Source organism: Halichoeres trimaculatus, unplaced genomic scaffold, assembly GCF_033239565.1.
Source record: "Halichoeres trimaculatus isolate MK-OKI-2021-1 unplaced genomic scaffold, fHalTri1.1 fHalTri1_scaffold_19, whole genome shotgun sequence".
NCBI classification, from domain to species: Eukaryota; Metazoa; Chordata; class Actinopteri; order Labriformes; family Labridae; genus Halichoeres; species Halichoeres trimaculatus.
The window spans coordinates 11,915,883-11,938,903 of record NW_027437197.1 but is presented as its reverse complement, the minus strand read 5'-3'; the positions used below and the strand labels follow the sequence as shown (position 1 = coordinate 11,938,903).

The window sequence follows — 23,021 nt, the reverse complement described above, 5'->3', positions numbered from 1 at the left end:
CACAGACGGACAACCCATGGGCTTTGGTGCTAAATAGTGAGATCTAAGTTACTTTGCTACATGATGTCATTATTGGTAAACAAATCACCCATCAAATTTGTACATTGTAGGACAATGTTTCTATTTGGGCACTGGAACATAAGTGGAGGAGGATGGCAGAACAATGACATGTAATTAAACTTCCCTACTTTAACTGGCATAGAAAACAATATCATACTATGCAAGACAAAAAGTGTCCACCTGAGTCTTTAACAATATGTTCCACCCCAGACATTAAAAGTGTTTATCTGCACACCACATTCAAACTTACCCAGCTGAACCTTTCATTTGAAGAATAAATTTAACATTTGTAACCCATCCTGTCTTTAGTTTGGTTATTCACTCCAGGATTTAAAAAATGATGAACAAAAACACATTGAGCATGTGTGGTATGACAAATTTTATGACAATGGATTTTAACAATCATTCAGGCCTGAAGTCTTTGCAAGTGTCCAAAAATTTTTGGTACCCCCGACACTCTTTTGTAGCCATCTATCTAGAGGGCAGTCTGGTTTGACAGAAAATTTTATAGCTGTAGGTACACTAAAGTGAGATTGACCATAGCCAAGAAAGAAAACTGCCCCTCTCCCATTTCTTTTTACACTTTCTCCTCTTTCAGCAGAGTGAGGATCTTGTCCCTTCTGGATGTGTATGGTGTGTGTTTCAGCTGTAGAAGGTGAGCAGGAAACAAGTTTCCACTAGGAGCGTACAAATCCTCTCCCTTTTGCCCCATCAATGAGCGGAGTGTTTTGTTTCTGGATAGAATCTTATCATAAAACTCAACCCCTCCTTTGGCATAATCACGAGACACAGCTGCCGCAAGCCGGTCTGAGCTCAAGTCAATCCACTGTTTCACAGCATCTGAAGTAAGGAAGTAAGACACGGCACCCAAACCAAGGGCAACGACGTTCACGACCCCACGAAGCAGGAGAGGCCCTGTGTGGAGCCCAAACATCTGCTTCAGCACAATACTATAAACCCAAACACCACCCAGGCAGAAGGGGGCAACAACAGCACTCAAAACAGGTCCCCCAGACTGCAAGCGGGCCACTTCTCGTGCTATGGCAAACTTCTGTGCTGCAAGAGAAAACACAAGTGCTTCCTTCAGAGCTGAGCCGGTGTCACTGCTCCAGTCCACTGCTTCTCCGTTGATGAAAATGGTGCGGTTGGTGATTCCACTAGGGTCGTCCTCAGTGCTGTTAAAGTTTGCTGGGATGCCAATTTGGGCACCTGCAGGAAGCCAAGGGACACCAGCACCGACTGGATGGAACCCAAAAGCGGCGAAAGCAGAGAAGTTCTTGGATGAATTCAATCCATAGTCCTTTATCACCTACAAAGACATTGAAACACAGATTTGTTTTTGTTTGTTATATTCTAAAATATACTTTTTAATATTTTTAAGGTAAATGTAATTGTTTTCTAAATTGCTTTCACTTTGAAAGTGTAAACTATATGTTAAGCTTTTAAGAAATTCCATCAAATGTGTTAATAAAGGGCAAAGAAAGTAACACAAAGCAATTTTTTTTTTCCACACGCACACACAATACCTGCTGAAAAACATCCTCTAGCTTGTCAGATAGCTCCACTGGCTCTCCTTTGTGCCAGGCCTGATAGAGCTTACGATATGATATGTCAGGAAAAACATGGTAGAAAATGTTGGCTGTAAAGACCCCACCACAGGCAGCAGCAATCAGTGGGGTCCGGTACTTCTGGAGAAGCACGGAATACTTGAGGAAACGAGAGGCCATGTTAGCTCTTTTCTTTTTGAATTCCTGTCAGGTTCTGGACTCTTCAGCTGGTGGCATCTAAGAAAGAGGAAGATAATATTTAATCCAAATCAAAACAGAAGTGAAAGATTGTTTGAACAGAGAGTGAATTTAAAAAGAGTATGCTACTCTGCTGATTCTCAAGATGTCTCGTTTCCACAAGAAAGGCATATAATTGCTAACACAACTACCTGCAGAATGCAAGTACTGTCGGTTCCATAACAGCTATAACCTAAGATTAATACAACTTCATCTTAGAAATTGGATGCGTGAGGATAGAGGGTTGTTTCTTTTATTTGTCCCCCCTTAAAGTGGGGAAAATCATAACTGGGAAGAGTCTAATGCATGGCTACTTCCATAAATCCTGCCTTGCTAGTGTATACTTCTGTTAACGTAACACTTTGCAGCTCATGACACTGTCTGAGTTAAATGTCATGTCATCCCCCTTCTGATATTTTATTTAACTTATGCCCACAGTAAAATGAGTCACTTCACTAGCTTTCAGAAAATATAGCTATCTCAGACTTTAGTGGCATGACTGAAATCAAATAAGCATATCATAACATTAATGTTTAAGTGACCTTAGCTAGCCGAGCTAGAAAAAGCTAATTTCAACGATGGCTCCGGTTATTTGTTCCATTACCGTTCACAAAGCAATTTTTAACTCCCATTTTCGTCATTACAGAAAGCAAACATACCGGTAAAGGCACCCTCACACGTTGTTCCCATCTGTACAAGGACACTCTAACAGTATGTAACAGATTCGTTCATAACATATGACGGACTACATCCTGTCCGCAAACAGACTGTGACGCAAAGTTGTTGCACGACACTTTTACGACAGTTGAACGTCATTTTCCAGTCTCTGGTCCCTTGATAAAATTCAAAGTAGTGTGTTTAATGTAAGATATGACTAACAAATACATGACATAAATGCATTTTGAAAAAAAAAAAAAGAAATCCGCTGTATTCAGGATGCAAAGGGTTCAAAGATGTAGAAAATCGCTCACTATAAACAGTCTGTATTTATCTCTTTTTTTTTTTTTTTACGTTTTTCTTTATGTATCAAATGCTTTCAGTAGTGAGGCAAGAAAAGTAGAAGCAACTTATGCCGTACAAAAGGATTAACTGCGTTTCTAATTACCAATTTTTTTATCAGCAGTATGTGCTGTAATTTTAATGATATAATTATTGTAGTTATCCATGAATTTTCAAGAATAAATTTTGAAAAACAGTACAGCACTTAATTATAATTTTGATCACCCAATTAAAATTAATTATCCTGGATGGGTTCCTTGTTCTCATGATAGGTGTTCTAATAAATTGCAGTCTTTATTTGTCTCAAAGTATCACAGAATAACAGTTCTCAATTGTCAAAGACCAGGTCCACTCCATCTCTTTAAGGCCCATCATTTATCAGGAGGGCAGAACCAAGACATGATAGGGAAAAAACAGCGCACACTGAGCCATTAGTGTGGTTTGAAGTTTGTCTGACCGGTTCCCCTATTGGCCCCGGGACCCCAACAACAACAGCACAGATAACAATAATTGAAATAATACAAAAATAAAATAAATCCAATCATTCAAAAATCGACGGGCTCTTTGACCCTCGCCTTGCGGGTATGTGGGGCATTTGGCCACTTTAGGGCCCCGCTGAAAACTCAGAGGGAGGGGCACCTATCAAATCGGCCAGCAGGGGGCACCGATCGTCTTTTGTGAAATTGTATTTTTCTAGGTTTCAATATGTGTTTCCAATGATACTTGTCACAACTTTTGTCTCCTCAGTCAAAACTCTTGTGTTTTAGCTTTAGTTCCTTCAGTGTGGAAATTCTTCTGTTTTCATTCATATTCTTTTTATCTTTTGTCTTCACTGTTATGGTAATGAAGCCACCCTTTAAACTTTGAGTTATGAATCTGAATCTTAGATAAATTTTGTTAAACAAGCAGTGGAGTATTCAGATGTTCAAACTAGAATTGGTAATCCTTGATTTGTATAATTTGAGGTGCCCCTTGTGACTTTAGGTCTTCACAAAATGATTATACATTTTAAGATCAATTAGTTTCACTGAGATGATTGACAGATATAATAAATTGATAAAATAAATCTGATTCATTAGAGCAGAACAGTGAGAAACAAAGCAGGTGTGCACACCAGAATAAAAATAAAGAAGCCTCCCCCACATGGAGTCACTGCTGTCAGCTGTGGGTGTGATGTAGGAATGAAAAAAAAAAGTTCATTTTAGCCCTGCTGGTGTTTTCTGGTCTCAGAACATGTTCACTACATTCTCTGGGCTGTTGCACATTCAAACTATGTTGCACTTCCACATTTCTATAAAAAGTATCAATAATACACGTGATCTCTCATAGATCATAGAAAACAGAAGTGGTGAATGTATGTTTGCTGGTGATCTGTGATGGTGTTTGTGTTTTTTTCTTCTCTTTTTTTTTTCAATGAGCTTTGAGATGTGGACACATGCTTGTATGCTGTGGAAAAATCTAAGACAAGCTTTTTTCATGGAAGTCACATGAAACCTAAAGCAAAGTAAACACAGCTCATTCCTATTCCAGCACGATCAACCCATGTCAGGGGAACACAGAGGAAGTGAAAGTTGAGCAGTTGCTTTAGAAAACCTCAGTTTATTGGCTGCCATATTGCATCATCCTGTGATGACTTTGTCCCAGCATTTGAGATAACAATGGGAAATTGCTCAGACAATAAAACATTAAATTTGAACGTTAAATTTTCATCAACACAAAGCATTATTTAGATATGGTTTTTATGGTTATTTAAGATGCTCTGGGACAGTTTGCATCTGTCTTGCTTGCAATTGTTTTTCCATAGTCTTATTTATAAAGGCAGAGTTAAAACCTCCACATTATAAATTCAGAAAGTATTGAAGACATCTGTAAAAGAGACATTTACAGTAAGATGAAAAGCTACAGTTTTGGATCAAACACCCAAGAGTCATCCTTGGTGATCAGTCTGATCTTGTGCATGTAGGGAAAAGCCCTTAGTCCATCAGTTTCATGGTCATTGTACTGACTCGTCTGGTAAAACTGAAAAATTCATCAGTTGTGTGTGCATGCATGTGTGTGTGCATATGTATTGTGATCAAGACAGATGGTCTGATCCTGGTGGAAAGAAACAGCTCACTACTGTCTCCATGGAAACAGGCAAGAAGTGATGAAAGGAAGATTCTCCCTCTGTGTGTGTGTGTGTGTGTGTGTGTGTGTGTGTGTGTGTGTGTGTGTGTGTGTGTGTGTGTCTCCTGTTGAAAAGGACAGCCTCAGAGAAAAGCCCCTTCTTCAGTCTATTTGGTGTACTATCACATTATTCGGATCGTTCCTTCTGCTTTCTATTCTATTCTATTCTATTCTATTCTATTCTATTCTATTCTATTCTATTCTATTCTATTCTAATAATGCAATACCATTCTATTTTCTTCTCATCTCCTGACATGTCTTCCAATCCTCCCTCTTCAAATTTCTTCTGTCTTATTGTATTTGTAAACTCATTTTATGTGTGGGATGAAGTGAACAGGTGCTTTTGCAAATAAGGACCTTGATAGGATTGGACCCTTCAACTTTGTGTGAGGATCCTACTCACTTTGTCCTTGTTCTCATTTGATTAACCCATGATTTACTATACATGAGCCCACCTAGATAAAAAATGTTGACAAATTTCATGTCCCAGGGATTACCCTCCAGAAGATTAAAAAGAGGAAGAGAAAGAGGAGAGAAAGAGGAGAGATAAATCACTTCACCTCTCATTGCATCTTTTGTAATATGGGTTAGTTTTATCTGGATTATTTATGGAGGTTAAAATTAATATTTAACTCGTTCTTTCTCATTTTTAATGAATATTATACATTCTTCCGTTCCTCTCTCTTTTATACACACTCATCAGTGATGGTAAATATTACTGCATTTTTCTTCTACTCTGATCAGTCTCACCAGTTATTTAGTAAAAATGAATGAATTTAATATTTTCAGTGTGTGTGTGTGTGTGTGTGTGTGTGTGTGTGTGTGTGTGTATATATATATATATATATATATATATATATATATATATATATATATATATATATATATATATATATATATATATATATATATATATTCGTGCACATTAATATAGTGTTAGGTACTAATATGAACAAACATTATGAATATTCAGCCATTGCTTTATCTGCACATACCTCATAGCATAACATCAATTAGCTCCATTCAGATTTACTGCAGCATATTGCTGTATTACATACAATCATTTGTGGTGTTGAAACACGTTGCTACAGTGACTTATTGCAACACATGCCAAGTGTTTGCTGTGGCAAAATGTTGCAGAGTACATGTAGTCCATTTCCTTTTTGTGTGTGTGTGTGTGTATAGGGAAGTCAAGGTATGGTGTCAATTAATCAATCTTCATATGCATAAAATCAACTTAAAACAAAAGCCACCTCAAGATTCTTCACAAAACATCACAAAACGGGTATGATTTGCAGTTCACACATATTCATAGCCAGTATATTAAAATAAATCATTTGAAGCACATTCATATACTGTGTCTAAAATAGACAACATGTCAACTTCCAAAAGTGAAACCAAAAGTATCTGGAGATCCAATAACTAGCTGGCCGGGTTGCAATATAGGTCATTAAGTCAACTGTCTCTGTGTCAACAAAAAGCCAGTTAGCCAGGTCACAGTTATCCTGTCTGGGTTCTGTAACACTGCTGTTAGTCTCAGTTGCTGGTACAGGTTAGATTAGTGAATTTTCACACTAATTGGCAAAATTAAAGGTGTAATGTCTCATTAAATGCCAGACACCTCTGCACTCGTTAAGTCAGTATGTGGTATGTTTGTATGTTTTCACACACATTCAATGAACTTCACCTCTTGCTAATTTTGTCAGTGCATAAAACTGTATACATGCAGGCGTACTTTTTGATTCTACCTCATGGTACAGGATGATATTTCAATAGAGGTTGTCTGAGTATAGTAAACTACAGGAAAATCTAGACACATCAGAGCCTCTTTTAGTGCGCTGTAGTCAAAGCAACACATTCCAGTGAGTCTGACTTTTGAAGACACCAAGGCTGGCGGAGTAATACCTTTTTCTACAAAGTGAAGCGTTTAGTTCAAAAGCGTGATCCCCCTTAAATTTGGTAGGGCTACTTTGACAGGACTATCCCTTTAAAAGAGTCCGCTACATAAAGGGACAGCCCATTTCACTAAAAGGGGAATTCTTTTACGTTTTCCTGACATTTTCAGTCACAAACAAAACCGAATTCAGAGCAGCGGACTACAGACTAACTTAATTTTTGGATCTCTAATAAGGCACATGGTATTTTTACAAAAACAAATGCTTTTTAACATCTGATTTTTCTCAAAGATGGAGTTCACCCCTTTTGGGCGTTTCTATTTTTAGCATCAGCTGTTGCAATACAAAGATTAGCTACTCAATGCATTGTTTCGCAGATGTGGAGAGCACACTCTCGGCTGTGGTGAAAGGGCGGCGGTGGTGTGAAGCCGAGGAACGACAGAAATGAAGAGGGATATATCGACGTGAGGACGTTTCTTTGTGCTCGAGACAGCGAGGCTGGTATCGGTAAGTAGCTTTCATGTTGACACAGAGGAGGTGAATGCGGGCATCTAGACGCGGACAGTGCAGGCAACACCTACCCTTAACGCAAAATCCCCAACTACCCCCAGTATATCAACAACTACTGTAGTACAGCGAAGTGTCACCACATATTTTCGAGTAATGACGTTGGATTAGACAGCCAGGGAAGACTACTTTGTATTATTCTGAATGAGAGGGTGAGAAAAGTCGTTTGCGGAAATTGCTTTTTTTGCTGCAAACTTATGGAGAAAGATGAAGCAGCCAGAAACCGCTATTCAGGGGCAGCTTTAGTTTTCCAACCGGGCGCTCTCACACACTCAGGTAGCCTACTCACACTGGCGGGCCTTGCCTCCGTGTGTCAAACACTTTCCCGAAACAAAAATACACTGCCTGTTTTCTATAACCTTCTCAAATGTCTACAACCGCTTTTCATTGTTTTTTTTCTTTCCTTTCATTTTTCCTTTCTTTCTTTGTTTTCCTTTTTTTATTGCACAACTGTGGCACAGTGCTGTCCATCTCTGAAGCAGTAGTGGTGTGCAGATTTAGCCGCTGGACACAAAGAACAGAGAGATTCTTCATGTATCAAATCATAGGATGAGATCATTCAGAAGCAGCAGTCAGTCAGGAGACACAGACACACACTGTATCTGCACACTCGCGTTAATCTCTATTAATAGCAAAGTGAAATCACCACATAATTTGCTTGCCTGTGGACAGATTCCCCTTATCCCTCCATTCTAACTCCAATGAAATGCCTAAGCCTTCCTATTTCTGTGGCTGCTCTTACTGATGATGGGGATGATGATGGTGATGATGACGTTTCTGGTAACAGTAATGATTGGCTCACTTTCCATGATGTTTCACAATTTCCCAAAGCTTAATTGTGACCCTTGATCGGAGGGGGTTTCAATGCTGATGACTAGTTCATGCTGGGTTTTCTACCCAAGCACTATTAATTGCATGTGTTCACAGCTTGATGCAACTCATTAGAATAAACCCACTGTGGACTGATCATTTCTGAGGTTCCAGATGATACCTCAGATACTCCATCTTTTAAGAAAACAGGGAAGGCACAAGGTTACTGGCAGCCCTTACAAAATTATACAATGCAGGTGAGGGTGCTGTTTCATAATCTTCTGAAAAGCAAGGGAATTGTCTCTTAGAATTTTTTTTCCAGAAGAGTCTTTAACAATGCTTTTTAAGAAGCAACTGTAATGCTAAACAGTGTTATGCACACTGTGGTCTTAGCATTTCATTCCCCAACTTGTGCGTCTTTCTTCGATTCATTCCTCAGCGTTCATGCAAAGAAATTCAGCTGACTTTGTGTCTTCTGCATGCAAACATCAAGCTTTGAGCCGTAAAGCTTCCTCGCAAGGCTGATGGCTTTCTTGAAAGTCTTTGCCCTTTAAAGTGAATCCATTATGCATATTTATAATTTTATTCTGGGGATTCCACCAGAGCAGCTTTTCATGGCTCAGCTTCCTGGAGACCTGCTGTCTGTAACAATCATAAAGCACCGCCTAATGGGTAACAGCATTTCTTGTCACTGATGAGAAGTGGCAGCTTTTCATAATTTTCCACACTTCTGAGTCCAACTCTTCTAGAGTCGAGCATTAACATCAAAAATTGGAGTTAAGTGTTTCTGTTTGGTAAACATTAAGCATATTACCTGCAGACTGTGTGACATAATGATGAAACAGCCTTTTAATCACAAGCTGTTCGCACACGTTTTTTTAAAAATCCTCAATTAGCCCTGTTAGCAATACATTTAAACACCAACTGAAGTGAAAGTCATTAGTCAGCAAAATACAAATGCCATTATAGAGACAACGAGACTGTTACCTCTATGACTATATCAACTCAGGTGATCACACCCTCATCGTGCGGAATTGCCTGGCCTCAAAGCCGTGACCCCAGTAATATTGATTCTTGTTTCCAAATCTGCTCACTCTGGACTGAACATTACTCACAACTTCAATAATGCATTCTTAAAGACAGATTTGTCCAACCTATAACTGATACCTGACCCTATAAAACATGGGCTTAGTCACTGTCATGTCAACTGACAGGTTTTGTTTCTGGGAGTTTTAATGCCTATCAGTACCGATATTGGAAATGCTGAACCCAACCTTACTTTGGTCAAGGCAAGGTTATAATAGTTTTGGATTTGTCATTATTGTTTAGTTTTAGTTAGTGTTGACATTTTATTTTCCATTACAGTTTAGTTTTAATTAGTTTTCGAGCAGGCATTCTAGTTTTTATTTAGTTTTAATTTTTGCAACAAGGCTTAGTTTTAGTTTAGTTTTAGTTTTTTCATACCTTATTAACCAGGTGCAGGATTCAAAAAGGTCAGAGTAAATATTTTGTCATACTGTTTATTTTCAAGTCCAACATAGTGCTCACTGCTCAGTCAATGCTGATACTGAAATGTTGGCTGCTGCCCTAAACACATGAAAATAATATAAACTTAGTATAAAAAATACAAGCATAAATTATATAAAATCATGTTGACATAAATTACATAAAAATAATATTAACATGAATTATAAAAAAAAACAGTACAATATGAGCTTCAATAAATAAAAACTTGGACTCTGTAACAATAAAGGCAGACTAAAATACAATAAAAAATATGACTCTGTAACAATAAAACTATCACAGATGCTCTAATTCATTGCTCCACTACGTTTCGTCGCAGCACAGAGCACAGCCAGTCAGTGCAGTAAACAAGCTTGTCCATATACGCCACTATGATGGTGCTGTGCGGCACTGACAACTGCCTAAAACTGTCTAAAATTGGTTGGGAAAATGTGTCAGATTAATTTAAATCCTAAAGGCTTTTAATATTGTCAAAAATTATAACTAAGGGAATTTTGTCTATAATTTTAGTTAGTTTATATAGTTTTAGTTTGCTTATTGTTTTTGTTTTCTTTTCTAGTTCTTATTAGTTTGAGTTAACTGCAATGTATTTTAAATTTCACTTTTCGTTTTTAGTTTAGTTTTAGTTAACTATTATAACCTTGGGTCAAGGTAGTGTGAGGACAAGAGGTGGAGATGGAGAGGGCTTGGAGCCTCACTCCACCAGCTACAGCGTCCTTGCCTGTCAGTCAGGTCAGCTGGGTTATGTTGGGCAGCAAGTGAGCATTTTGTCCTCAAAGTTCATGTGTTTTAGGCAGGAATAATGGGAGAGTGTGAGGATGTGAATTTTGATAAGTATCAAACTGTGATGGTTAAAAGACTGGGCTCAAGCATCTCCAAACCTGCAGCTCTTGTGGGGTGTTCCTGGTCACTACAAAAAAATAATCCATGGAGGCAGAACAGGGTCCACAATAACAGGGATACAAAGATGTCAAAATACACAGTGTGTCACAGTTTTTTGTGTAGGGCTGCATAGCCTCAGACCTCAACAGTTTCAGGCAGGTGGTTGTAATGCTATGGCTGATCAGTGTGTACCCACATTTATCATACACACTGGATATAACCCCTGTCCTTTTTTTGACTGGTGAGTGTTGATATGAGTTACATGCTCAGGATTGGGTGTGAACCGCTGTGTTCCTCCTCAGACACACTCTGTGAGATTTGTTGTCACTTTGTTCCCATGTGAAGAAGGAAGTCCCTTTATCCCCTCACATAGATACAGTCCGTGTCACCTCATAGCAGGGGACAGTTTGGCCTTGTGGAAGAAAACAGTCCTTTTTTCCCCCGCCTGCACTACTGCAAACATAATGCTAACAAGCCTTCAGTCATTACTGTTCTTTAACATTGAGGGAGACATAAATAAACTACGCAAAATATCAAATTGTTGAACATTTGACATCCTTTCTAGTCATGAACCTTAAAAACAAGATATTTTCTTCATTTAAACAGTTCTGAATGCGCTATTTACCCATCAAAAGTGGGTCTATTAAGAAATTTCAGGGAACTCTCTGAAGAATGCTTTACTTTCTTGGAAGGACAAAAGTGAGACAAACATTATGCTGTCTTGTACCAGCACCATCCCTAAATGACTGATGAGCTGTTCAATCATTAAACAGCTTCCTTACTTTAGGAAGATCAGCAGGGTTGAATGTGCAGAGTGCATGACTTTTACTATTTAAGAAGAGAGGCTTTAAAGGTAAAATGTTAAGGTGTTTTTTTGACCGCAGGAAGCTTCCCCAGGACAGTGAGTTTGAAGAAATATACTTTTCTACTGCAGGAACAAGTGTCCAAATTTTCGCTTTTGCGTGCGCAGAAGAGCAAGTGTTGTATCTTCACAGAGAAGGCGCTGGGAGATGTTTCTTGTGGTGGCTTTTCCAGCTCTGTCTGCTATTGAACGTGCTTTTGTGTGTGTGAAAATGCGCACGTGTTTGTGTGTCTGTTAAGAAAAAAGGAAAGATGTAAATGTATACTGTCCAAAGGCGGAACTTTGCCATGCACGAAAGATGACAAATTGACATTCCCTCATGAAAATTAGATGAATACCATAAGGCTATTTAGTCTGATAAAAAAAACAAGGCACTATATGGAAAATAACTCACTCGACTTCTGTGGGTGTGTGTACCTCTCTTGAGGAGGTGGGCCGCTGTCCCCAAGGGTAGGGGAAACACTGAAAATGTCTGTCTCTTTTTTGTTGTTGTTATTTTTGCTGAATGGCCTTTGTTGATGTCTTACTGCCTGCCACTGGTCTGGCAGTGAGGTGCATCTACTTTTTTTTTTCTTCATACCTCTCTAATCTGATTTGCATAATCTTTACAGGACTTTGGGCTTTGGTGGAAATGTGGGCAACAATAAGCAATAGGAACCTTTGAGTTCCTGACAGAGTAGTTAAAAAGCACCTTAATACTCTTGGAGTTAAGACTATGGGCTTTCCCTACACTTAACCAATTGCAATTTATCTGAGAACAATTTTTGACCAATACCATTTTTGAAACGCTCTAGATGCGCAGATTTGAATACCTTAAGATTTTTTATATAAAAATTAATATAGAAGTTATTTCTTTAAGCATGCAGAACTAACTTTGTGGTTCTGTAAACCTCAACCAGTAATACCAACCTGATCTCTTGTCTTGTAAAACAAAGACCTGGGTTATGTGTTAATAAGGGGCAAAGTTTAATTTCTGCCTCTCTGCAAACAGGCCTTCTTTCAAACCTTTTGCGGTCAACTCAGTGCTTGAATAATATGTTCTACATCATTAAACAGAAAAATTCAACCCCCCCCCCCTAAAGAGTTAATCATCATGATTGTTTGCATAAAGGCTGACATGGCACACTATGTTTTGCACAACACTGTACAGTCCGTCCTCTGCAGCCTCAGTAAGCCCTCTGAAATACCACAGCCTGTTAAGCCACATTGGTCAGATGACTAACTTTGGTTGGACACATGGTAAAATTTCCTTCACCCAGCTTTCATTCCCAAAGGAGTTTTGTCTAAACTGTCTGTGGAGTATTTTGGTCTCTATGAATGATGGCGTCTCACAGAATCGGGCGCTCCACTGAGATGTGTAACGGAGGGAAATGCTGACACACAATGTTGTGACCTGGCATGAATACAGCTTTGCCACACTGGGCATGACTGCTAAGCAAACACAAGTCAGCAGGTGCTGTATATTTATGCAATTCTTCACAGCAATAAAACCTGAGCTGCTTTAGTGGCATTTCTACGCATGAGCCAGAATTGAACTGAGGCTTATAAACGTGAGGAATTTGGCCTGGAAATTCTTTGCCTAACCTGTTCTGTCTGGCTGCTGCAGAGTGACTGGCTGGTCAACTGGCTGGCTTTATAGAGGAAGGAAACATCTTCCTTCCCTCCATTGTGCTGGGCAGGAAAGGATGGACCACAGCCAGCTGACAGCTGTTTCCTGGTGGATGGAGGAGGAATGGGTGCGTGGGTGTTGTGCTAGTAGTGAGTGAGTGTGAATTTTTATGTCTACTTTGGACGTTTGCAAAGGTTTTAGGAGAACTACAAATCTGGAGGTTTTATAACGACACCGAGAAGATTCATTTTTCTTTTCCCTCTCTAAAATTGCCACCATTACTCTCAAACTGTTAACTCTCACATCTACAAATTTGCCGCCTTTGGACAGTATACATTTACATCTTTCCTTTTTATGTGCATTCTAAAAGGTATTTAATACCTTTCTTTCCCGCCTTGGTTTTATGCATGTTTAAATCACTGAGTCTTCTTTGCTTTCCCTGCTGTAGTTCTATTTTCCTCTGTTTGTCGTCCCCTCAAACCATCACCAGGATAGTGTGAAACCGGCAGCAGGAATGTGTGCTTGGTCGCCCACTTGCTTCCTCACCCACATGTGCAGATTTAGCTTCAATCTTGATTTAACTCATCCTACATTCAACAAGTGAGCAGATCATGTTTAATTATTTCGCTCCTTGACTCTGGAAACTGCAAGTACAGTGTGGACACAGATTAAATGATTGAAAAACTGCAGCATATGTTCTATTGTATCAGCTCAACAACATCATACTGTAACATTTCTTTCAACTCTGTCCTCATGTGCCCTCGCTTCCTCCTCCTTCACTCTTCTGTTTCCGATTTCTCTCACCCTCCTTTCTCCCTCGCTGCTTTTGCTTCCCCCCGTGCCTCGTTTCTATTTTTTTTTTTTCAAGCACTTTTAATATCTGAGGCCAGCTGTGGTGTGAGATTTTTGCATGAGCAACATGACACATCTTGAAGGTACAATGAGTAATAACAACTTATATAATTAGTTATTGATAATTTTTGAAATTCACTCATGAGAGAATTAAGAATTGTACAAGTTTCTAGTTTTCCACAGCAACCCAGAAGGGATGCAACAAATATGAAGCCTTAAACCAGGCTCTGTTATTTTCTTTGAGGGTGATAAAATATATTCTTTGTTTCATGGAGTATAATTTGAATTATTTTGTGGGTTAAAAGAACTCTTTTCATGAGGCGTATTATCATAATGCATTGATGTACTTTTCTAAAATAGTCGTCTTTTTCTGCAGTGAGCCTCTGCCCTGCGTCTCTATTGTGGTGAAAATACACTACTTCTCTGTTAACTCCTTCATATTTCTGCATAAGATATGTTCATTCTTATTTATAAAAAGCCATAATTGCAAACTACAGAACTCCAAGTGTTTTGAAGCCATCATATTTCTCCCTGCTCTGTGGTTACAGTGGGCCTCAGAGAGTCTACGTCATTACACTGGTTTCTGCTACGAGGCCAAACCATGCTCACCAAAGCTCAGTTTAGCTGCTTTTCCATCCAGTTGTGATATTTCTACTATGATTGACTCTGAAAAGAGCCAGTAGCATTGGAACAGTCTTAAAAGTCTTTACCCTACAAGTTTTGTTGTAGCTGCTGCCTCTTCTGTTACTGTACTGCTTGATTTTTAAAAAGGTGTCAGCCATGAATAACAACAAGCATCAAAAAGGGGATCTTGGTGAGAAATGTGGCTGCATTTCCTGTCACTGCTTCACAATAAAAGCCTTTGATGGTTCTCTGTGGTGTTAAATTTGAAAACTCTCTTAAAGACGCTGCTGGCAGCTTTAGTATAACGGTGCAAGAGTGGCTCATAAAACAGGAGCTGATATCTCTTCAGAGGAACAGAAGCACACCATGGTGCTGTGACCAAGAAAGTCTATTTGGATTCTATTTTTGTGTTGAAGTGTTAAACACAGTTTTAGTGCTGCTGTAAGTGCGGCCTACAATGTGTCGCCTATCTTGTCAGTTTGAGTGAATGCATTTGTGTTAATGTGTATTTAAAACTAAATTTTATTGTTTATTAAGCAATAAGGTTTCTTAAATAATGTGCACACATAACGTCTTTGTTATGATAGTTTGGTCAAAACGTTGCCTTCAACGATCTTACTGATTAATAATGAGAGGTTTTAGGGGACCTATACACAATGAAAAGATACACTTTTTACGACTACACAAGTTGAAAACACTTTATTTCAAAATAAGTTTTATTCGACTTCTTTTTCCATGTTTGGAACTCATCAGAAACTGCAATAACTTTCCCTAAAGAAAGTGTAAATTTCAAAGTGAAACTGATTTTGATTGACTATGATTGTCACAACTCCTGTCATAGTGCCCTTGTGTGGACAAGGCAATCCTTGAGACAGAAATACTCAATCTGCCCAGATAATCGGTATTTCCCTGATTAACATGGCAGAGTGCACTTGTCCTGATCTGTTACACTAAATCTGTTTAAGTGCTCATTAAGCTCACATAGAAAGCTACTAATCAGTTTAGTGCCTGAGCGATACTAAACAAAACAGGACAATAACATCATTGGTTAGTGTACTTCCTGCTTTTGAGTTACATAGTCATATGAACACTGGCCTGGTGGGACAATACATTGTTTTACTGGTAGTTATTGGAGATAGGACCCGATATAAAGCTTTTTACACACTTGCTTACCAAGAAAAATGTGTAGCAAAAACATGAACATGATTGAGGTTACTTTATTGATTTAAAAAGATTTGTCTTTACAGTTTTTTGAAATAGTCTCAGTAATAACATTAACTTAAAATTTTCATCTGCCTGTTGTGGTCGAGTTAACATTGCCTGAACTTTTTCTCTCTTTTTGCCCTAAAAGAGTTAGAAACCATGCAATCAGTGTGTACTTTTGCCCTTTTTTCAGAACTACCTTAGCTTTCAACGATGATGGTAATACTTGGAAATACCTGAAAATGAAAAGCTTGCATTAGTTACTGGCTGTGATTTAAATGTTGCGACATTGTGACACCCTAAAACCCAGAAAAAGCTTTGAAGCTCATTTTTTTCCCTTTAAGGCTCTGTTTGAATTTCCTTGCTTGTCCACGTGGTGGAGAGTTACAGTAATTCAAAGAGAACTTGAACATGGAAGCGCCAGCGCTCTGATGGATTTCAAAGTCTGTTAAACTGTCCTCATTCACTGCTCCATCATATTTGAGCTCTTTGAAGATAGAAGAGCAAAATGTCACAGCTTTTAACTCTTCTGCTATCATCACCTCCGCTAATGGTTTAAGTTTCTTTGTTGCGACTGGTAACCTGAAGTTGCGCCCACCTGCTCTGCTGCCAGGAATGCCAAACAGAATCCAGTATAAAAATATCCATGTTGTTCAAGACTGTCGAGTTGGTATACTCAGCATTGTTTGCTTTTAGCTATGGACCAAAATGACCACATAGAAGTAGTATCAGAAAAACTTTTGCTAAATGGTACCTGCATTAGTACAGAGATCCAAAAAACACAGTTCACAAGATTTTTCAGGCATCAAATCTCTTTCTTTGTTTTTTAAGAATTTGAATGTCCAGGTCTGCAACTGATCCTTGAAATTCATGGAGAGCGAAGGTTGAGTACAGAGTGTTTGAAGGGGTTGGGGGTGGAAATATTCATAAAAATAGTATGTGTGTGGGGGGGACTAGTGTTGGTGTTTTTACATTTGCTTCGTATTAAACTAGTTCAGTGTTCCACATATTTGCAGCTGTCATTGAACCAAAGTGTTTTTGAGTTTTTTTTTATTTTGGTTTACCTTTTTTACCCCCCATGGTTTGTGTTTTTCCTGGTATGAAAAAGAAAGTTGGTATCAAAGAATAACACCCTTAAACACTCCTCTCCCCTGCTCTTCCACTCAAACACCCACAGTCTAACCTTCTGTCAGCCTCTCCTCTGATCTGACTCCATTTGTTTCCCTCTCCCTCTTCTTCCATTTCAGCCAGGTGTGTCTCCTCTGCACCCTACTACCCTACTTCCCATCGTTACCGCCACTGCGAGGTAACCATGGCAACCAGCGCTGTGCCAAGTGACAACCTGCCAACATACAAGCTTGTGGTGGTGGGGGATGGTGGTGTTGGGAAGAGCGCTCTTACCATCCAATTTTTCCAGAAGATCTTCGTGCCAGACTATGACCCCACGATAGAGGACTCCTATCTGAAACACACAGAAATTGACGGACAGTGGGCAATTCTGGATGGTGAGTAGAAAGATATACATTTTTCTTCAACCATAACCTCTGTGATGGATTTTTCTGATTTCTCCTGAAGTAATGTTCATTAATGTCTTATTGGGGAAAACATAACTTTTTATTTACATTTATTTTTGGTTCAAACTACATGTCTGATGTAGCAGTTTAGCACCCTGAGCTAACTATCTAATAGAAATAGTTATGGCTACTGCATGTGGGAGACATTAGGCATCATTCCATTCTTTTTCCTTTCCTCAGTAGTTTTGGTTCAGCTTGTTGGAAACATTTTAAGATCTGGAAAGAATTACAGAACATTTCAACCAAAACCAACTTAACAGTTTTACAACTTTTAGGAATGTGTTTTTGTGTGAACTTTTCCATTCTCTTATGTTTTGTACTGCCTTTCCAAAGTCCCTAAAACAATTCTGACTCAGCTGTACTGCAAAAACTGAACTCTAAGCTTGTGTTTATGTCTTCTTTTTAGTCAAAATTAAATTGTTTAATTTGTGTTTCCTCATCCTGGTAGTGTTGGACACGGCTGGACAGGAGGAGTTCAGTGCGATGAGGGAGCAGTACATGAGGACAGGAGACGGCTTCCTCATCGTCTTCTCTGTGACAGACAAGGCCAGCTTCGAACACGTCGACCGGTTTCATCAACTTATCCTACGGGTCAAGGACAGGTAGGTTTCAGCTGCTTGACAGAGCAACACTTAAACAAAATGAGCTGTTAAAGAGATGTCTCTTCTCTAAACGTTGCTGATCAGTTCATGAAACTGAGCTTGAGATGGAACTATTATTGAAACTGTAACTAAGTTGGTTGATAAAAGTAGACAGCTTGTTTAGCATGTGTTGCCATTTCTAACCCACATTTAGCTCAATCACAGGACAGGATTTGACACTCCTTTAGTTAGTCATATAAGCTACCTGATGTTGGGTGTTTTGGTGTGTTCTTTCTCTCAGGGAGGCCTTCCCTATGGTGTTGGTGGCTAACAAAGTTGACTTGGTCCACCTGAGAAAAATCACCTCTGATCAGGGCCAAGAGATGGCTGCAAAACATAGTGTAAGTAAAGCTTCCTTAAACTTTGATGTTTTACCCCATAAAAGACAAACAAAATCAGCCCATCTGTATTTTATAGAAATCTGGTGACTTTATTTTTTTGTGATTGGTTCAGTATTTCAGTCACATCTGTTGTGACAACCACTACTATTATACCACTCATTCTTTCATCTGGACCATTTCTCTTTTCCTTCAGATAACATATATTGAAACCAGTGCCAAGGATCCCCCAATGAATGTGGACAAAGCCTTTCATGAGCTGGTCCGTGTTATAAGGTAACTTCACATTGACCTCCATAAATTGTTCAGAAAAAAATCTTGAGATACTTGTATGAAACAGAATTCACTAACAAATAATATGTTTAAAACACTCCACAATAAAATAAACTGTCTGTACAGACAAAAGCATAGCTGTCTTAACCCAAAGCATGATTCACTTCCTAACTTGACTCCATCCCTCTTGAATTTCCTTGCAGTTACTGGTAGTGAGAGTGTTACGCTGGTATGAGAGGGCACTGAAAGTGTTTTTAATGAGAATGGAAAAGAAAAGCTATTTCCTGTCCTGATACACGAGTAATTTAAAAAGAATTTGGGTGTTTTTCTTGTTTTGTGTTTGCTCTTATCCAGTTAAAGTCCTGTTTAAAAAAAGACCATCAGAAATAAATTAGATCATCAGTATTTTAGAGTCTTGACTAAAAGTCTCTGTATTTACCTGTTTGTATCTCAAACACTCACAGGAGTGTTTTTACAGTGTGTATGTGAACTCTGTATCTGAATCATGAGAAAACTCTTTCTCAAAACGAGGAGTCAACAAATGAATTAATATCGCCCTCTAGTGGTCAGACTACAGGAAACCAGACATGCAGGATAGGATACAGATGAAAGAATAATGGTGCATTTTTACAGATCAATGCATCCATAGTTTTCATCGTCTTAACACTAAAACTGAACTGTTTCATTTTTGTTGTTTCTCTACCACAACAGACAACAGGTCCCAGAGAGGAACCAGAAGAAAAAAAAGAAGATGAAATGGAGAGCAGAACGTTCAACAGGTTCCCACAGGTTCCACTGCGCCATATTGTGACCTCTTTGTTCATCTATAGTAACACAGACACCAACTTGCACACCCACATACCTTTGGATTTCAGGGAATTCCTGAGCAGTGGTTAACTACTGGAGCACAAAAGGGGAGGAGAGGTCAACAGACAGCTTAGTGGAAACTTAGAGCGAGACGGAAAACCTGAAAAATTGGACTGATGTCCCCTCGCTCTTCTCAATGCCTTGGGACGAGAGCAATGCCTTCTCTCCTCAATTTATGGCCCTCCCCAAAGGTCTTTGAGTCCCTCCCACCTGTTTTCACACAGCATCTGGGAAATGTTTCTTAATGAAGTGTGACTTTTGAATTCAGCATCAAATGAGGCACAAGAAAACAGACTGTTCTCTGGGAGAAGAGCCAGAGGTCTGGATGAACCTGATAACAGAACTTTTATCTTCTTGAAAGGGAAAAAAAAGGGAGGAAGTGCCTGAAAAAGGTGTTTTATATTTCAGGACTAACTCCAACAGCCTGCTGGTCGTCACCTTTCTATCCTCACACTCCTTCAATTTCAGGAAGAAGAGCCTCCTGTGTGATGTGAAGATACATCACCTGCGTTCTCTCTTTGGAGAGTGAGCGTCCGAGCAGAGGGACTGGTGACAGGGATTTTGGTGGTGAAATAGATGTCGTATGGTGTTGTGGATGAATGAATAGTGGGTTCATCTTGTATTGTGTGACCATGTGATACTTTGGTTTTGAAAAGTTAGCTCAGAGAGGGTGAATGGATGTGTCGTGCCGAGTGAAAGTGGAATGATGGAGGGGAAATGTGTCATATCAGATCAGATATTGTAAATGTAAATGAGGGTGGGGTTGCTCAGTGTTTGTAGTTATAGAAAATGTAAACAACTTGGTTTAATTCAATTCTACCTGTCAGCAGCCATGTTTACACACACTCTGAAAAATACAGAAATAGATAATGATGTGACAGACTTCACTTCAAGATGGACGTAATTATAGTTAAAAAAACAAACATTTGTCCATATCTGTACTATATAACAATTGCCCTTATATAGGTATATATTTTGTCTCTGTAGTTTTAAGAGATTCTCCAGCCAATTTTCTTTCAACATTCTTTGTCGACTAAAAAATATGCAATTACAATTTATATTTATAAAGAAATCTAATCATAGGTTGCAGTTTTAGTAGACAAATGATATTTTACAAAAGAGTTGTAGGGAGATTCTGATCAATTTACATTAGATGAGGGATAGTGAAAGCTTAATTTGAACCAGGCTGGAGAATCTAATTTGCACTGGCCGCTCACCAAAATAATTTGATGTCACTTTATTCCAACCTTAGGGCTTTATCACCTCTGAATTCAGGACAAATCTAAGAAGAGTCATGCTCAGATGAGGATATCACTCCTTCAGTTTGAGGAGGCGTACTGTAGCCCTGGGAATATGTTGAATTAAAAAAAAGGTAGTGTGATAGTCCTCATGCTTGAAGCCATGTTAACCTACCTGCAGGCTAGTAGTAGGAAAACCACACACTCAAAGTAACAAGACATTTATTGTGTTCATGTTTGTAGCGTGAAGTTAGTAGGAATGTACAATTTTAATAACCTATGAAACGGCTTATACTGTTAAAGCTCTGAAGTTTCAGAGGAAACTTTTAAGTCTAAATGATCTGTTGAAGAAATACATTTTTGCACTTTTAATACAGTTCCTCCTTTTCTTATTGGTTGTTTTCTGTTTAAATCAAGCAGGTGAAATGAAAGGTATGCTGATTAGAATGTGAAATCGAATATTAAAATAAGCAGACAGATGATCAGTGATGTAGCCCTGTGTGCCTGTGTATGCCTGTTGCCTTCATAAAGATTGTAACAGAATAAAGAAACGGGAATCTAATCATCGGGGAGGAAATGAAAGAAATGTTCTGTATTATTATTTTGATTTAAGAAGACCAAGTTATAAAAAAAACTAATTTAGGAGAAGACGTGCGAGTATGAGAGTGGAAAATCAACCTCAGCAAAAGAAGGAAGAAAGTTTGAATCATCCACTGACAAAGACTTCTCAAAGAGTTTCCAGTGGAGGAAAAAACAACAATGTGCATGAAGCAACAGACTCTGGATCAAAAAGTGGAGTTAAAAAAAAAATCTGAATGTGTTTAATGAAAATGTTGCATCATGTATGTTTGATACCATTTTGTATTATTGATATGATTCTTGCAAAGTGTTTTTTAAACAACTGAATAATTTATTACTGTCTGTTTTACCTCAGCTTGTCCCAGACCTGGACAAAAAGCCTAACTCCTCCCCCTTTTTAGTATTTGTTGGGACTTTTAAGGCTTCACAGGCCTTTGCCTCTGAGCCTTGGGGTCGAGAGACTTATAACATGTCATGGACCAAGATGAAATGTGGTCTGAAGTTAAACAAAGACTGCTACTTTACAGGAGCTCATGGCCTCATTTGTGGAATATGGTCACTCTGAAGGTAAAACATGTGGAAAGTTTGTTGTCTAACATTAAATCTTAAAAGTATTTCTTTGTTCAATGTGGAAAGTTCTCAAAGAAAAAAATGAACTCTCAGTGTTTTTCTTAATGAAGGATTAACACCCTTGGTTTATTTGTGTGCTAAACATGCTAGCTAGCATCTTAGCTAGGTCTCTTCCCTGCACATAGGCTAACATAAAACCAGGGTGTGTTCAATTTGAAACAGTCAGTGAAATCTTCACTTAGCCTTAGTGGTGATGTTTGGCAGAATATGATATTTCAAGGCAGTGAGAGGCTTTTCTCTTTTTATGCTAGCCCAAGCTAATCCACTACTAGCTGATTCTTAATATTAAGTTCACAGACACAAGAGTGGTTTTAATCTCTTCAGAGGGATTTTTCCAAAACATAAGCACACTTCATGTACTCTGACTGATTGGTTTCCACATGTTAGCCATTTCAACTTATTTTTTTCAACTTCTGTTTGCATTCCTTAACACAGTTTCTATAGCTAAAGTTGTAGAAACCTGCTGAGTTATTACATTTCAGACCAAATACAAAATCTGAGAGTGAAAACAATATCCCCATAATGTGAGAAATTATCATGAGCTAAATTGAGCACTTTTGTTCTCATAAATTGGAGCGGTAGCAATCTTTGCTGTTGATTCCAATAGTGTTTGTCCCAATATATTGTCAGTCTGTTAAGGGGTGGTGTGCAGTCAGAGTTGGAAAGCATAATGTGGAGTTGTCAGATCAGGTGTGTATTGTGTGTTTTAGACAGGTCTGTTGTGTTCTTAGAGGCTGTGTCGGGCTGAGGAGCTAGACGAGGCACAAACAAACTGTGGCCTTTATAATCTAGCCTCAGGGGTCGATTATATTTCAATAAAGAAATACAATTATTGTGACATTTCATGTTGGCATCTTTATTTTCCTATAGAAGTATTCGTACACTACATCTGTGATCAGAACCATGGACATGGCTACATGAGTCAACCTGCTTGTTCAGCAGAAGCCCCCTCATTAATCTTCTGAGCTGTCAAGGTCCATTAAGTTCAATGTGGTGAGAATGCTGAGAACACCTTTTGCCTAATTGATTTTCAGGCCTCAGGGA

At 38.7% G+C, this 23,021-nt stretch overlaps 2 protein-coding genes across 2 annotated transcripts; one reads left to right on the top strand and one right to left on the bottom strand.

Annotated features, from left to right (window-relative positions):
- Window positions 1-412: 412 nt before the first annotated feature.
- tmem177 (transmembrane protein 177) lies at window positions 413-2,642 on the bottom strand. The gene is made up of 3 exons (XM_074695121.1): window positions 2,504-2,642; window positions 1,587-1,844; window positions 413-1,369 (listed from the first exon to the last, which is right to left on the bottom strand). Exons 2-3 carry the CDS (start codon window positions 1,785-1,787, stop codon window positions 638-640), a joined length of 933 nt encoding a protein of 310 aa, XP_074551222.1. The 5' UTR covers window positions 1,788-1,844; window positions 2,504-2,642; the 3' UTR covers window positions 413-637.
- Window positions 2,643-7,055: 4,413 nt separating this feature from the next.
- mrasa (muscle RAS oncogene homolog a) lies at window positions 7,056-22,815 on the top strand. The gene is made up of 7 exons (XM_074694716.1): window positions 7,056-7,147; window positions 7,282-7,411; window positions 17,085-17,342; window positions 17,860-18,013; window positions 18,294-18,393; window positions 18,587-18,666; window positions 19,375-22,815. Exons 3-7 carry the CDS (start codon window positions 17,150-17,152, stop codon window positions 19,472-19,474), a joined length of 627 nt encoding a protein of 208 aa, XP_074550817.1. The 5' UTR covers window positions 7,056-7,147; window positions 7,282-7,411; window positions 17,085-17,149; the 3' UTR covers window positions 19,475-22,815.
- The last annotated feature ends 206 nt before the right edge of the window (window positions 22,816-23,021 follow it).

Bases quoted from the DNA above. Each gene is read 5' to 3' on its own strand.
- tmem177 (XM_074695121.1), bottom strand. From the start codon at position 1,787: ATGGCCTCTCGTTTCCTCAAGTATTCCGTGCTTCTCCAGAAGTACCGG. The intron at 1,370-1,586 runs GTATTGTGTGTG...ATGTCTTTGTAG, and splicing joins TAGAGGATGTTTTTCAGCAG to GTGATAAAGGACTATGGATT.
- mrasa (XM_074694716.1), top strand. From the start codon at position 17,150: ATGGCAACCAGCGCTGTGCCAAGTGACAACCTGCCAACATACAAGCTT. The intron at 17,343-17,859 runs GTGAGTAGAAAG...TCATCCTGGTAG, and splicing joins ACAGTGGGCAATTCTGGATG to TGTTGGACACGGCTGGACAG. The intron at 18,667-19,374 runs GTAACTTCACAT...CTACCACAACAG, and splicing joins GAGCTGGTCCGTGTTATAAG to ACAACAGGTCCCAGAGAGGA.